The sequence below is a fragment of the Cebus imitator genome, unplaced genomic scaffold (assembly GCF_001604975.1).
Source record: "Cebus imitator isolate Cc_AM_T3 unplaced genomic scaffold, Cebus_imitator-1.0 Scaffold44, whole genome shotgun sequence".
Taxonomy (NCBI): domain Eukaryota; kingdom Metazoa; phylum Chordata; class Mammalia; order Primates; family Cebidae; genus Cebus; species Cebus imitator.
In genome coordinates this window covers 1,268,009-1,284,045 of record NW_016107359.1, presented here as the reverse complement: position 1 = coordinate 1,284,045, position 16,037 = coordinate 1,268,009, and the positions used below count along the sequence as shown (strand labels likewise).

The window sequence follows — 16,037 nt, the reverse complement described above, 5'->3', positions numbered from 1 at the left end:
GATAGTATTTTTGGTTATCAAAGACTAGTAAGTCTTTAAAAAAAAAGTTTTATTGATAAACTGGAGCATAAGACAGATAGTTAAAAAGCAGAAACATTATCAGAGGACTATAACCTGTCTTTCAGGACAGAACCAGGAATTGTGCCAACAGCTCTAGGAAAAAAACTAAATAGTTAATGTGGTTTATTTTTTAACCATCCCTTTGTTTTAGAATTCTATCTTATTCTTGACCTGATTCTATGTCGCCATGACCTTCTCCTGCCAAGAAGGTACATTGGAGGCCTCCTTCGGTAATAGCCTAGGGCTTTGGACAAGCAAGATGCTGTGCTGGCGTTTTGCCTTTTCTTCCAGTGTTTACACAACCAGGACTTATTACATGCTCTGTCATTTTGTTACTGGGCTGGCTTTGGTTTGAGAATTAGGTAAACATCAGACATTCCATCACACAATTTTAGACTCAATCTTACTTTATAATGATGTTAATGTTTATTGTACAAAGCGAGATGCATTTGTATATTTTAGCATTTTATTTCAGTCACAGAATGCAAAACCTGACATTGGAATCAGGTTGATTTTTTTTGTGTGTGATTGAAGATATTAAGCACTACAAGAACACTGAAATTTCAATCTGATTAGGATCAAACTTCTTCAGGATCAAAACACTCTTTTTCCTCCCCCTACAGTTTTACTAATTGTGTGCTACTTGACATTGTGGAGTTATTCCACAGCATGATAGCTAAATATGTGAAGTGTATTTTACTATGCAGAATTATCAGCTCATTCTATTTGTTTTTCATGTGTTTAAGGTTATTAAAAGAACTCAAAATTAGAAGTCATGTATATGAGTTAAAAGAATGAACCCAATCATTGTTAGTAGGCTGAATCATAAAGCAATAGCCAGTATGTCAATATCAAGTAAGAAAAAAATCACAGAATTTGAAAGCATACCTTCTCTGTTTATTAGTTGGCAAGATACCAGAAAAATTAGGAGAATAGCACAATAGTGAATGGTGGAGTGGTTTATTTTCAGCACTCTCAAATTATTCTGGCTACGGAAAATGAGATAAAAGTAAATCGGAAAGAAAGGCATCAAACATATTTGTTGGAGACCTTTGCTTAATGGGGAGAAATGAACTGCCCTTGCTCACTGTTCCTGAGGAATTGTGTTTCTTCAAGCTGTAAATCAAATCCCAGAGAGACAGCATGATGTTTTCCAAATAATAACTGAGGAAGACAAAGTTCTTTTTTTTTGGTCAGCATCAGCTTTCTGAATTTAGACCTTAATTAAGATTCCAAAATGAGAAGGCATCGCACTCTCTACACACATGGTCTATGACAGTGTCCTAAAAACAATACATTCATTTGTGAAGTCTAGATCTCTAGCCTATATTATTCCAAAAATATATCCATGGCTTCTTCCAAAGATCCTGATTTTTCTCCATTTTCTCTAAACTCTGAGCAATGAAGAACCTGATGTTTCTTTTCAGGAAACCGCGTCATTTTTTCCCCAATTAATTGAAGAGCCATCTGCTTCTATGATACACGACACCCATTCATGCTCAGCAACAAGTGTGTTCCCTAAATCCCTTGTGTGCAATATCAAGACACACGCTCTGTGTTGGAGTAGAACCTGCTGCGTTGGAGGCAGGCTCTTTCCAGATACGTGGTATATACAGATTCTGACTCTGAACCTGGTTCCATGTCAGTGTTGCCAACACAGGGTTAAAAACACAGTACAGGATATTCATACTTTGAGACTCTGGCTAGCTCGACATCTCCATGTTTCTGAGTACGCAATGAAGAAATAATTGCAACGGGCAGGAAAGATATGAAATAACTCTCTTTGGCCATGATAAGAAAGGGGAGAGGAGGCAAATATTTTTCTGCATAAACACTTCAGCTTTAGGCTGTCACATCTCATTTGTGGTGCCTTGCATATACACCCATGTGTTGTTTAATGATGGGGATCTGTTGTAAGAAATGCGTGGCTAGGCATCATTGTGCATCATTGTGTGGATATCACAGAGTGCACACTTACACAAACCTAGATGGTGTAGCGTACTGCACACTTGGGCTGTAAGGTATAGGCTATTGCTCCTAGACTAAAACCTGTACAGCATGTTACTATGCTGAATACTGTAGGCAGCTGTAACACAGTGGTAAGTATCTGTGTATCTAAACATAGAAAAGGTACAGTAAAAACACAGTGTCATAATCTCATGGGACCACCATCATATATATGGTAGGTAGTTCACCAAAATATGGCTAAGTGGCATGTGGCTGTATTTTAACTCAGAGGTCCAAACTGGGGTTAGAACCTTCTAGGGACATAGCTGGGTATAGGGGGAAGAACTCTTCTTTCAGGAAGAGTCTACTGAATGCTCATAAAAAGGACCTCTGGTCAGAAGAGAGCCACCAGATCAGTGCTGTAGTCAGACCCCTTCCATGGACAGCGTGCACAGCCATGGTGGTGGGAAGTGGGCTCCGCACAATGCTGCTGGTGTGTTGCTGGCCCAGCCACATCACCGATGCTCCCGCTTTGCTCACATGCACAGAAGGTCTTTTGGAGCCTGTGGCTTGGGGGCTGGGAGCCATATTCAAAGAGCTGAGATTAATTACCATCTCCCAGGAGTTGAGGGTTGGAGATACCTACTCCTCTGAATAAGTCTTTTTCCAGAAACAGTGAAAACACTGATTTCGAGAGCTGCTGTCTCCACACAATGTGCTCTGCCCCATCTCCCTGGCTTGCCCCTAAGTTTTGTTGCTCGGGAAGTAGGCATTTTTATAAGGCTCTGGCTTATTTGAACTTGTCTTCTCCTATGTGTATTTTGAAACTGAGACCACAAATTTCAGGGTGGAAGTTGCTCTCCAGAAAATGAAAGGGTCAAGGAAGCACTGAAGACAGAGGTTCCCCCACCACTTCATAGGAGAGACACCACAGAATTCTGGGTGAGTGCCTAAAGATCCAGCAATTTCTCTGGGCCTGAGGTCCAACTTTCAATCTAATTCTAACACAAGTTGAAATGATTTATGTCTCACTTTTTCTCACTGCACACTGACAGTCATCTGAAATGTACGCAGGAAAGATGAAGGGAAAAGTCAGCACTGACACCAAACGAGCCTCAGAGAGAGCTGACATCAGCCCGGGTTATTCCCCCACACAGGAGGTACTTACAGTCCAAATGACTGTGCCTGATGCCCTCCACGTCTTCAGCATGGATGAAGTGGTAGCATCTCTTCCCTACGATATCTACAGGGGTCAGATCCATATAATCACTAATCCTACAAAGAGAAGAACACAGGCTGGAATTCAGAAGGGAGGAAATATAAAGAAACTGTCAAATAACTTAGAAACAGATCTACTGACACATTTCATTATACTACTGTACCTGTGAGGAGGTGGCACTGTGAAGGAAAACCCTTTATAGATAAGATTATTTCTTTAACACATAACAGTCTTTTTCAAAAGTAGGAAATGTGTTAGATTGAGCAATTGTGTTTAAATAATTAGATAGGTTTTTCTCTTCCTTTGGCATTAAAAATGCACATTTAGACAACATAATTCCATGAAATTATTGAGAATCAGTAACAATGCAATATCCTTATTACAGGCCAAGATAATTCAAGGTTACATAATAAAATAAAAACATGTTATGTTTATACCAAATGATTAGAGACACCTTTCATTTAAACAGATTGGTCTTCTATTGGGTATTTCCATGAAAAAGGGCTTCAGCAGCTTCTTGGCACAAAGTCCAAATTGGCATTTCAAGGGATATAATTTAAATGCGGAGACACACAGATGCCTGGGGGTATTATCTTTTTTAGTCTTAGTCATTTGGGAGCTCAGCTTTCACTCCTGGCCCTTTTAACTGGTACTTTGTGGTGGATTCCACACAAAAACTTTTAAACCATTTCAGCAGCTCTTCCAGGCTTATGCTCGACAGTATGTGTGTATAAGCCTCTGTCACTGATTGTCCAGACGTCGATGTCCTCAGGCAGAGCACGGAAAAATAGAACCCAAATTGGAAAACATGTTCGGGGAATCTGCCTGGTTTACGCAAACATGTCAAAACGCGTGTTACCCTCTGTACTACCAAGTGCAGATTCCTTTTGGTCAGTCCAAAGTGGAATATATTTTTTGTTTAATTTATTCTCTTTACTCTTCATGTGTTTTTTTTTTAATGACTTACGGCATATGGTCTATTCAAATATGAAATAAATCTTTAGAAATGACACATTTAAGAAACACATGTGATCATTGTTGGAGAGTTTTCTGGCCCCGAAGGCAGGGAAATAAGAAAGAAAAACAAACAAAAAAAGAAACATAATTAAAATATATTACCCAGCAAGTGAATTTCTCAGTGTCTAGCAATTTAAATAATATTTTTGGCCAAACTAGGGTTTTTGGTAAGATAAGATTGATTGGGAAAATAAAAAGTAGGGTTTTCTAAGGATTTCCTGGGTTTCTGGTATGAAACAGATTAGTTGGCATTTTCCTAAAACCATTAGCTATTTTCCAAGCACAGTTGACACCCCATTTCTGCAAATGAAGGAACAAGGATGTCATTAAAAGACCCTCCCTCATTGGTGTTTCTGAAATTTGCCAGCTCCTCTGAAAGCTGATGTCGGCTTTGCCCGAGGCTGTCCTTGGGAATGCAGAGAAGAATGGGCTGTGGAGTCAAGGAGCAAGGCTTAGTTTCTAGTTAACAATTCCCTAATTAAATAATAAACCCCAGGAAAAAGGCACTCCATTCTTTAGGGAAGGCATTTCTTTAGTTTATTCTTTTCTTGAATTAAATCCTTCAAACCGATCCAAGCCCTTCTCTGTACCAGAGCCTGTTACTGTGGTGAATGTGACTAGCCTGGTGTTTGAGGGTCTCTTCACATATATCTCAAAAGCACCAGACCAGCTGGATGGCCTGTATCAGGATCAGAATCCTGATGGCATCTTTTACTCTGAGCCTCAGTTTCTTCATCTGTATAACAATCCAAGAGGTTGGTGAGGGGATGAATGAATGGAATGAAATTAACATAGCATAGTGCCTGGCACACAATATGTTTTTTCCTCAGAGCAAATATGCAATTACCTTTCATACAGGTATTTTTCATAATTACTATCTTCTGCAGATGGGAAAAATGCTGTATTGTATTGGCTAATAGGGGACTGTGAAAAGCTTCTTTCTTTCTTTCTTTCTTTTTTTTTTTGAGGAAGAAAAATGCCAAAAGCAGGTCACAGAAAATGATCTCAATTACTAGAGTAGCACCATGAGGCATTCGGGTACATGGAGCTTGTCAAAAGAATTAATGAGTTGATCACAGGAATGGAAATTAAGTGATGTTTTAGGATAGGACAATCATTGGAAGTTTGGTAAATAAGATGAGGCTCTGTTCTTTGGAGGAAGAGGTGGCTGGTAGTCTAAATCAAGAGAGCTGACTTGTGTTTTCAAAGAGGCAAAGCCATAGTCCATGCTCTGAGTTGATGTCTGTCTTCCCGTCTTTCCTGGGTGGATCTCCTTCTCTAGCATTCTTCATTTTTAATCAGAGGAGAAATAGCTTTGTGGACTGGGTTGTAACCAGGTTCTTTCATGGGTACAGATGTATGAAAAGTCCCCCTCAGAGGTTTTGTGTCCAGTCGCTTGCCATTTAGTCTGATTTCTGAAGAAAAGGAAAAGAGACTCCAGGGAGACTCCACAGGAGGCAGCAAGTACATGGGCTTTTTAATCTCTTGACTGAGGACAAGTCAGTCAGTGTTTCTCTCTCAGCTGAAATTGCCCAAAGGTCATGGAGATGGCAGCAGCAACTGCCTCACAGAACTGCCCTAAAGCTTAAGTGAAATGTGTAGGTGATGAGCTTTGCACATGCCCGTGTGTAGTAAGTGATCAGTAAATGCCAGCCATCTTTATTAAGACCTGCCAACTCCAGCGAAGCATTCTGGCTAACGTGTCTTTCCTGATGTTCTGTGGCCCTTCCAGAATACCTTAGACATACCCACGATGTCATGATGATAAACTGTTTAATAAATGCCAACAAAACTTGAAATGCAGATTCAGAGTTTCTTATCAAATAACAGCAACAGGTTCATGAGATCTACCCTATTGAACACTTATAGCTCAGGTGGGTATCTTTTCCCAGGGTGAATTCTTTCCTTTGAATCGGATCCTGGTCAGAAATAATAGGCAGTTTCCAATTTGATCTCAACATCTTCAGAGCTCCCCAGTGGACTAAATGCAGGGGCTATCTTCTTGGCTAGTCTCTGGCGAGGTCAGTTCCCCAAGTCACTTGACCATTCTGCTCTTAAGTTTCTCCTCTGAGGGCACTCACAGGGCTCAGTGAACAAGCCTGACAACAGTGCTGCAAAAGCATCCTTCCCAAATTGACTCAGTAATTCTCCCTGTGGCACCCAGGGATGGATAGTATTGCCAAAGCTTCCTTCCCACACTTGCTACGTGGGTGGTTCCTCTCCACTGCCCTCCCTGTACCCCGTGACTTCCTGTTCAAATCAGTCTGCTGATGGGCTGCTGACTTCTAGGTGAAAGGTCTGAAGGGGCACTGTCCCATTTCCTTGTCCCTTGCTTCGTGCTTAATGGAAAAAGTGAACTTTTAAACCAGAGGTTAAGAAGTCCTTTTATAAAAGCTTAGTCTTGAGGAAGAACTGCCAACTCATTTATATGATGAGTCATCTTTTTCTTAATTTATAAAAGTGAAATCCTCAGGATGACAAAGTTTTATTTAATGGCTTTGCAAATTTCTTTTTCATCCTGTTTCCTCTGGGGGCCTCAGAGTCTCATTTGTTCTTTCCATGCTTAGTGTCTATGTGAACATGGACCACCATGAGGCTGGGCCCTCGAGGTAGTCAGGAGGGGTCCCACGGAGGCAACAGGCAGTACATTTTACTGCATCATTTTTCCAATGGCATCTAAGCCCTGCTCTTTCCTTGGGTTCTCAGCCAAAATGGGATGCCTGGGTATCCCGATTCATTTAATTGTTGTCCCTAACGTAAATCAGGGCAGCAATGCAAATTTTAAATAAAAAAACATGTTTGGTGTCAGTGCAAGCGGCCATTACAAAACAAGATCAGGATTTAGAATGAGTCTCACTGGGACAGTACCATCCTTCAGACGGCCGAAACGCAACCCTCACCAATGTGCAACGTGCAACAGGGCAAATGAAAACAAAAACAAAGTACCTATTTTCACAGTAAATGATATTGAGGTCCATATTTACTCGAGTGACGAACATATGGCAGTCAATTCTGACTTCATTGATCGTCGGGGGAGGCAAGGCATGTGCAACAACCACGAGACCCATGATTTGGCTGGGGACGGTCCTCCCGTGGGACAGCGACACTCTCAGGCGTAGCCGGCCCGTTATGTGAATCACCTGTAAAAGAACATTAAGTACAGGACACCAGTCAAATTTACGTCCCAGATATAACAGCATTTCTTTTGAGAAATGCAAAATTACATCTGGAACAACCAACATTAGCTTGTATCTTCTCTAATCATAATGGCCGTCGGCATGCCCTCAGTGTCCTTGTGGCAAGAGACACAAAAGCAGCAGTATTACGCTCCAAGCCTTCCTCAAGGCAGCATTCTTACGATGCTTTTGCTATTTTTAAAGCACTTTTTTTCACATTGAGGGGAAATTCAAAACCAAATAAAATGACCAAAAAGTTGAGGACTGAGCTGCAAAAGGAAACGTTTGCATTATTAGCCCTTATTAATGGACGACGTCTGTTTCTTTCCAAGTCTGTACTTGAGTGGGATTACATGGCAGTCTCCTTTCAGATGTGTGGCTCTGAGCCTTCCTTCATTCAGGGGTTGATATTGCAAAAGGCCAAAGACTCCAATGAATAAAACACTCAGTGGCAATGACATGAATGGGTTCTTTCGAGGATAGATATTTCCTGGTAGGCAGCACTGAGTTCCCAGGGGTACAGTGATTTATTGCAGTGCCCTATGGGGTTGATGGTCAGAGGACTTTGGCCCATGATTTGTCCCTGGAGCTCATACTAAAGTAGGGTCAGGAAGACTTGAACCATCTTAGTGGCAGCTCAGAGGTATTTGCTCAGAAATAGGAAGGAAAATACTGGGCTGTAATTTTCAGTTTCTTGCCCAAAATAGTCCAGGCCACCTGGAACCAAGCAAACCTTTGTGTATGAACTGCACATAGAAGAGCCATAGTGAGAACTTACTCAAATGATGCTCTGGGGAAACAAAATCATATAAGGGTAAAAAATAGGAAGGATGTGTGCTGCTATGCCTCAGGATGCGGAAGGAAGGGCTGGGTGTGTGTGTGTGTGCACACACATGCATGTGAACTCTAGCTGTGTCCCCAAGACCCTGCTACTGTGTGGGGAATCCTCCAAAGCCAGGCAATAGAAGTAACTGCCATGATTCACAGTACCATGGAGTTTGGTTTAGTGGCTGAGTTTCCATATTTGCTTTGCAGCTGCAAATCTATCACTGAGTGCGAAACTATCTTTTGAGATTCTACTTTCCCTCCTTTGCTCTAAGGAACTGGAGTGGGAAGTAGGTCTCTTGCCTCCCAGGAACAATATGATCTAGCGTCTGCTATCCTTCCTAGGGGCTCGACTGGCAATTCCTTTTCCATTTTATTTTTGTTTCTCTTAAGTTACTCAGTTTTTCAATAGCGAGCCCACACTACTGTCAGTCAGGAAGCAGGACCAAAGCTTACAGGGCTGCCCTTCAGAGTCCTAGCTGTTCTAAATAATACCTCTTTCCTGTCACCCTTCACATTTGCGCCCACAGCTGCGGATCTGGAAACATCAATAAGGAGGATTATTTAGGTTATTTCAGCAGCAGCTTTTCGACCACCCACATTTGAAGTTGACTAAATTCATACTTAATGCACCTTTGCTTTAAGCTTTGGTCAGATGAGCTACTTTATGAATATTTGAAAATGTTCCTAGAGGCAAGGATGCTAAAACACCATCACAGACACACATTTTTGCAAGACCTCATTAACTAATAAAGAAATAGCTAAAAGAAATAGGATTAACTTCACAGGAGGGGTGTTAACAGTCCCTGGTCCTCCTCCCAGCTAGGCTTACATAGATGCTCATTTATCATTATCTGTCTTGTTTTATCAGGAACATTCAGCTTCTTGGAAAAACACAGATCTATAAATGCTCAGGAAAACACACATCCAGAAATGATATGCTAAATAAATCCCCATTTTGGTATTCCATTCCAAAGCAATTTAAAGGCGTCTGGGTTGGAAAACATTTTTGGAAGGTAGATAGGCAACCAGGCAGGAGCTGTCGGTGTATCAGATTCACCTGGCCTCTGATCTCCAGCTTTGCCTGTGGCCATCATGGTATTGAAGGGGGTCAAAGTTGGGTCCAGCAGGAATCTAGACTTGCAAGTTTCTGATTCTGTCACCATGGGCAAGTCACGTAGCCTCTCTGTGTCTCAATTTCCTTTTCTGTGAAATGGAGATAAGTGACTATAAACTGTAAAGACATCTACACATTTTATTATGATGTCTCTGTCTTTAAAAATATCAACCAGTAAGGACAAGGACAAAGTATTAATTTGGTATTGATCAAAAGCCTAATAAATGACTTACTATTTTAAAGGATCATAACATTTCATATTCGGAAGAAAATTTGGGAGGGTCTATCTTCATTCCTTTCCCTTTTAAATTTTAGGTGAAGAAGGAGGCTTCAGAAAGCTCATCCCTGTCCAAGGTCACCTAGCTTGTAAACGGCAAATAGTGCCCAGAACCCAGGTTTCTATGTCTTGCTGAGGTATCACTTCAACTTAGTTATGCCTGTGTGCACATTCACATTGAATGAAACTTTAGAAGCATATGCCACATGCCAATTTATTATCTTAAGTAAACTGCATATGAACTTTTGAAAAGATTTTATTTATTTTATTTTATTTTGAGATGGAGTCTTACTCTGTCACCAGGCTGGCTGGAGCGGAGTGGTGCTATCTCGGCTCACTGCAACCTCCAGCTGTCTGGTTCAAGCGATTCTCCTGCCTCAGCCTCCCAAGTGGGTGGGATAAGAGCCATGTGTCACCATGCCCCACTAATTTTTGTATTTTTGGTAGAAACGGGGTTTCACCATGTTGGCTGGGATGGTCTCGATCTCCTGACCTTGTGATCCACCCACCTTGGCCTCCCAAAGTGCTGGGATTACAGGCGTGAGCCACCACGCCTTGCGAAAGATTTCATTTATAACCAGAAGCTCAAGTTATTTGAAAAATCTTTGAGAAGTAGCACAAACTAAAAAGAAAGACAAACAAAAAAATCTAAGAAGATTACCAGAGCAGTAAGTAAATAGTTGTCAAGAAATGTCAAACAACAATCAGAGGGTGTGTTTGTCTGTATGTATGTGTGTGGGTTTGAGGGAGGGTGGAATTGAAGAGAAGAAAGGGATACCTGTTAGATCCCACAATTTTTAGGTTTAAATTAACATAGTTTTTCCAAATTCATTTCATGATGCCAACAGAGCTTTTTCTCCGCCAGGTGACAGGTTATGTTCAAATTTCAGAAACACATCTGACAGCGTGTATCCAAACATGTAGATAGCTGAATTTTTCATTTTATAGTTGCTTTTAAGGCCTGAGATGTACAGAAAAGAATTTGATTTTTTCAAATTCTTTCATGGGTTCAAATCCTAGCTCTGGCACTTAATAGCTGTATAACTAGGATACTAAGATAAATGAAATGACTTGCTTTTTTTCCAGGTTAGTATATCAAAGATTTAAAACCTTGTACAAAGAAAAAAGTAGCCTGCAAAGATTTCTTTTTTCTTGAGATGGAGTGTTACTCACCCTGCAGTCCAGGCTGGAGTGCAGTGGCGCGATCTCAGCTCACTGCAACCTCCGTCTCCCAGGTTCAAGCAATTTTCCTGCCTCAGCCTCCTGAGTAGCTGGGATCACATTCATGTGCCACCATGCACTGCTAATTTTTTATTTTTAGTAGAGACTGTGTTTTAGTAGAGTCTCCCTATGTTGTCCAAGCTGGTCCTGAACTCCTAACCTCAATTGATCTACCCACTTTGGCCTCTCAAAGTGCTGGGATTACAGGCATGAGCCACTGTGCCTGGCAGTTCTTTGTTTTCTTAATAAAGTTAGTGAAAGGTATTTTCTTGGTTCTTTAGTTTCTAAAATGCATAATGTATGAGGGACCTTGCTAGGTATCAGGAAGCTGATCGAGGTGAATCAAATGTAAACCTGTCCTCAAAGAGTTTACAGCCCCTGAGGTGGGGAAAGACATCTATAATTATTTCTAATATGACCATGAGAGGGAGATGATTCAGTATCTGACCAAGAAAGTGGTTTTTGATCCTGATAATACAGAGTCACTCGTGAAGCTTTGTTAATATGTGAATTCCCAGACTCAGTCTCCCAGAGATTCTAATTTGATGGGACTAGGCTAGGGTCCAGCATTTGTTTGTGTTTTAAAGCTTCAGAGGTAATACTAACTATCCGAGAATATCTGGCAAATGGGATTGGAGTTACACCAGTGGCTCTCAACCATGGCTACACATTGGAATCACTCACGGAGTCTTGAAAAGTCCCCATGTCTAGGCTGTACCCGAGAGCTGTTAAATCTGGATCTCGGGTGGTAGGGCCCTGGCATCAATATTCAGTGACATTTTAAAAGTTTTCCAGGCTGGGCATTGTGGCTCGCACCTGTAATTCCAGTACTTTGGGAGGCTTAGGGAGGAGGATTGCTTGAGCCCAGGAGTTCAACACTATCTCTACAAAAAATGAAAAAATTAGCTGGGCCTATTGGTTTATGTCTTTGGTTTCAGCTATTTGGAGGCTGAGGTGGGAGGATCGCTTGAACCCAGGAGATCAAGGCTGCAGTGAGTTGTGATTCTCCACTGCATGCCAGCCTGGATGACACAGCAAGATCTTATGTCAAAAAACAAAAACAAACAAAAAACAACAAAACAAAACCCAAGTCTTATAGGGCTACTTGGAGAGAGTGAAAATGTGTGCAAAGTGCCTAGGTATATGCCTGATGTGTAGTATATGCTCAACAAATACAGTTTGATTAATTAATCAACATGTTCCATAAGAAAGGTTTGGAATAAGATCTTCAGGAGTTCAGGGTAGGAAGAAAATACTTTTGGCTGAATGGATCCAGGAAAATTTCAATTGGTGTCAGCAGGAAAAAAGACAGAGATGAGGCCATGAGGGCCAGTGCAATCAATGGAAATTGGCAGTGGGACCTGAGAAGAGCTGTCATAATTTTGTGCCTGTCCCATAGGATGATGAAGACAACAGGCTAAATGGTGACTAAATGGTAACCAGTGAAGACAAAGATGATTTCCCTGTGAACAGTTTGTACTTTAGCAGCCTGGGAAGATGCTGGAGAAGGTGTCTAGGGGATAGATGAAAGTAAGAATTAGGCACTTAAGTGATGATAGCTGAAGGTATAGTTATGGAAGGTTTTTTTTGTTCTTCCTGGAGGTGATCGTTAAGACCAAGAAATTCAATAGAATTTCCAATGGAGAAAACACAGATAAGAGTGCCAAAGGCATTTTCCCCCTTTGAGTAGCTGAAGCCTCAGGCAACCTACATTTTTGCCTTTTTTATTCACCAAATTGAGGTCCTCTTGCGCCACAATAATTTTATTTAAAAAATGGAACATTTCTGAAAGCTCTTAAGCACGCTTTTTCTCCATCCACAATTCCATTCTAACATAAACGCCAAGCTTGCCATACCATCACCAATCCCACTGCTAACATAGCAAAGAATGGGCAAGGCTTCCTTGTAAAGTTAAGTAGGCAAATGGAAAATGATGGTGTGTACAGATACGTAAGCCTAGATTCTAATATTATGTCAAAAGCCATGAAACTTTATAAAAACTACTTGCTTTAAAATGAAAGGAATATTGTGGGGGGAAAAATAACATTGTATTGGGAAAGAGAACATCTGCTTTCAGTCCTGGTTCTGGTAACTTTGGCAAGTCTTCTAGCTTGGCAAGGTAGGGTTTCCTCAAGTATAAAATGGTGTCAAAGAATCAGGCAATGATGCCTATGATTCTCACTCATCTCTGGAGAGTTCTATATCCAAATGCCCAATGGAGTGGCCTCTCCTGTGCCGTAGCATTACCCCACCTCCTCCTTTACAACCCTTTAGTGGGGGCAGGAGTTTCAGAATACAGCTGCAAATTGACAAATGCAGTTGACTTTAAGAATTAATTAATGGGGATGTTATGGATCATATCTGAATTGAAATAAGCTTTGTTTTGGCTTATGCCGGGTAAAAGCTGCCTCAGTGCTCTAAAGGTTCATCTTAGTCTGGTCTTAAATCTCATCTACATCCATTCTTCAAAAGTGCGTTCTGAACTAAAAGATTCTTCGCCCCTGAGCTCAGTCTTATATAAGAGCTCAATCCTTGTGTTTCCTTTCATTGTTCCTGTTTCATCATAAAAAGCTGTACAAAAATGCTAAAACTCATTTTTCTAAACTCCTTACACAGCACTGCCCAGATGCCAGCAACAGTGAAGCAGAATGCACAAGATTTCTGAGTTGAAATCCCATCATCTTTGATAAAAATGTCCACATTAGCATTATTTGATCATCCCACAGTGAGGAAATCATTGTTTGACTTTTATTTTTCTTCTCTGCTACAAGGAGCGGCTGTGTGTGATGCTGTTAAATGCATGTCCGCAGAGTTTAGGATGAGTGTGGGAGTGTTAACAAGCCACATTGCTTGGGCGAATGTATATTTCTCTTCCTGCCATATGCTCCTTTCAGTTTTCTGTTAGTGATACACACTTAGATGTGCTCCACTAATATCCTCTCATTATAAACAAGCCCATCACAAAGACCTTGATAAAACTTCCCCTCTGTCGATACTTGAGGAAAGAAAGTCCATGACAGAAAAATACCTCTGGAAGCCATTCTCCTTTCTTTTAGGACCAAATCTCAGTTCTAGTAATATAAAATGTTCTCTTTAACAAAAGGAAGTGCCAAGTACTCTGTGCATTATTTTCCACATATAATGTAAAGTATAGAATAGGGCTAGGCAACTAGGGGAGCAAAAAAGGCTGCAGGCACAGAAAAAAAATGACAGAGTCCCTGGGTGTAGAGCATCTTCAGAGATTCTTCACTTGTCCTTTAAGGGAATCCAAATTTACCTTAAAAATTAAGCTTCCTTCTGGCACTGTGGTCCCTTTTCTTTTTTTTCCCTCTGTAGAAGTCTGGTTTAGCATACAGATTATCAAATCACTAGCTCAGGTGGGAGAGTCAGCTAATTATTTTTAAGTGACGGGGGCTTTGAGGTGGCCTGAAACCTGCTGAAAGATAAGGGCTTAGCCAGGTCTTCTGAACCTAAACATCTAGCCTACAGCATAACAACTTAATCTGAACCAGCATGAGAATATCAACCTTGTGTAAATTACTTCATGCAAATGTATAGGGAGGGGGGTTTCCAGGATTTAGACTATATTCATCGGCTGGAACATCTGCCCTAGCAGATCTGCTTCTGTTTCACTCATGCCACCTAGGTCTCTCTTTGCACAAGGCCTGAAGAAAACAAATAACAATAAAAACAAGCCTTAGCTGAAACCAAGGACTTTTCCACAGACGCAAGTACCATGGAGAAGAAGGCTCATAATTGAAAGAGGAGCTCTTAGATCCTCTGGGAGGCAGAAGCACAGTGGAATGGCATTTCCTTTCCCTTTACAGCATCTGAGATTTTAGTTCTAAAAGCTGACTGTAGAACTAAAACTGTAGGTTTTGTCATAAGTCACAATGGGACTTTAGCAACTGGGGATAAGAAAAGGCAGAACAGGGAAGAGTTGGCTTCACAAGGGGGAAGTGGGATCCAGGGATTGTGTGGCAATGCAGACCTCCTCCAGGGCCCAGGAGGATGCCACAGGAGAGGTGGTCCTGGAGTGCTGTCATCGGCGGTGTATGGAGACGGCTGTCAACTCAGGAAGCAAGTGGATGGTGGGGCTCTTTCTGGGAGTTTATCCCCCCAAATTTCCCTAAGATCAGGGATATTCAATATAGGAAGTAAGTGAATAAGCTTCAGCCCTTAAGGATAGATGACCAGCAGGAATTAGGTTGTCAGGACTTCAAGTGGGCTCAACTTAATGGCAGCTCTGGTGATAGATATGAGAGCAGGTGAAACTGGGTTCCAGGGAGAGAATCCTAGCCAAAGTTAGGAAAGAATCCTGGCAGAAACCAGTCCTATGGCATAAAAAGTCTACAATTACATAGAAAGCATTAATTCTCTGGGACTCCATGATCTTTCCCATGTTTAAAATGGGAATGAGGTGAGCAGGAAGAGTGGTATTATTGGAGCATACTGTTGGATGCTTGGTCTGATTCCTGCAAAGACTTAGTGAAGGCTGGTTCAGGAAATGGACAGATCTGAAATTATACATAAGGACATTGCAGACTATGGAAGGCAGAGGAAAAGGAAAGAAGTCAAGGGCTTATTTCTGTTCTCACTGACATGCTAAAGTCCTAATGAAAAACACACTTCAGGTACAAGTATGCATGTGAACATGGGTATTCTTAGTCTTCCACATGAAGTCAACTCACTTTGTTCACTACCCAGGTAACTAAAATGACTAAATGTCCCCGGCATATGAAGGAAAACCATTTTGTTCTTTACTCTGATTGGAAAGCCTACAACACCTAATGCTGATGTGAGGTATTTCTTTTAAACAAATAAAGAAACCTCTGGGGTGAGTGGTTGTTATGTTTGAATGTGCACAAGAATCACCTGGAGAACTTATGAATGACGTGGCTTCCCAGTCCCAAAGGTTCAGATTTTCTAAATCAAGAGGGGGCCTGGGAATGCGCATAACAGCAAGAACTCCAAGTGTCTCAGATGACAGTGGCTGGCAGGACATACCCTCCACCCAGCTGCAGCTTCCTCTCCATCACGAGAGCTGAATGAATTGAGAGATCTTAATAAAGATGACCCAGGTGCGCATCACAGACTGCCTTCTAAATGAGCAAAGAAAGATGAACATATATTTATGATTAAAGCTGTACTTAAAAAAATATCCCACTCTGTAGAACA

The 16,037-nt window shown here is 41.3% G+C and overlaps 1 protein-coding gene across 3 annotated transcripts in view; it reads right to left on the bottom strand.

Annotated features, from left to right (window-relative positions):
* Positions 1 to 16,037, bottom strand: part of NPAS3 (neuronal PAS domain protein 3) — an 853,232-nt gene that overhangs the window by 22,636 nt on the left and 814,559 nt on the right. For all 3 annotated transcript variants that reach the window (XM_037737870.1, XM_017526774.2, XM_017526776.2), the window contains 2 exons: positions 7,190 to 7,383; positions 3,176 to 3,282 (listed from right to left, as the gene is read on the bottom strand). In XM_037737870.1, the coding sequence (XP_037593798.1) occupies positions 3,176 to 3,282; positions 7,190 to 7,383 (301 nt within the window). The remainder of the gene's footprint in view (positions 1 to 3,175; positions 3,283 to 7,189; positions 7,384 to 16,037) is intronic.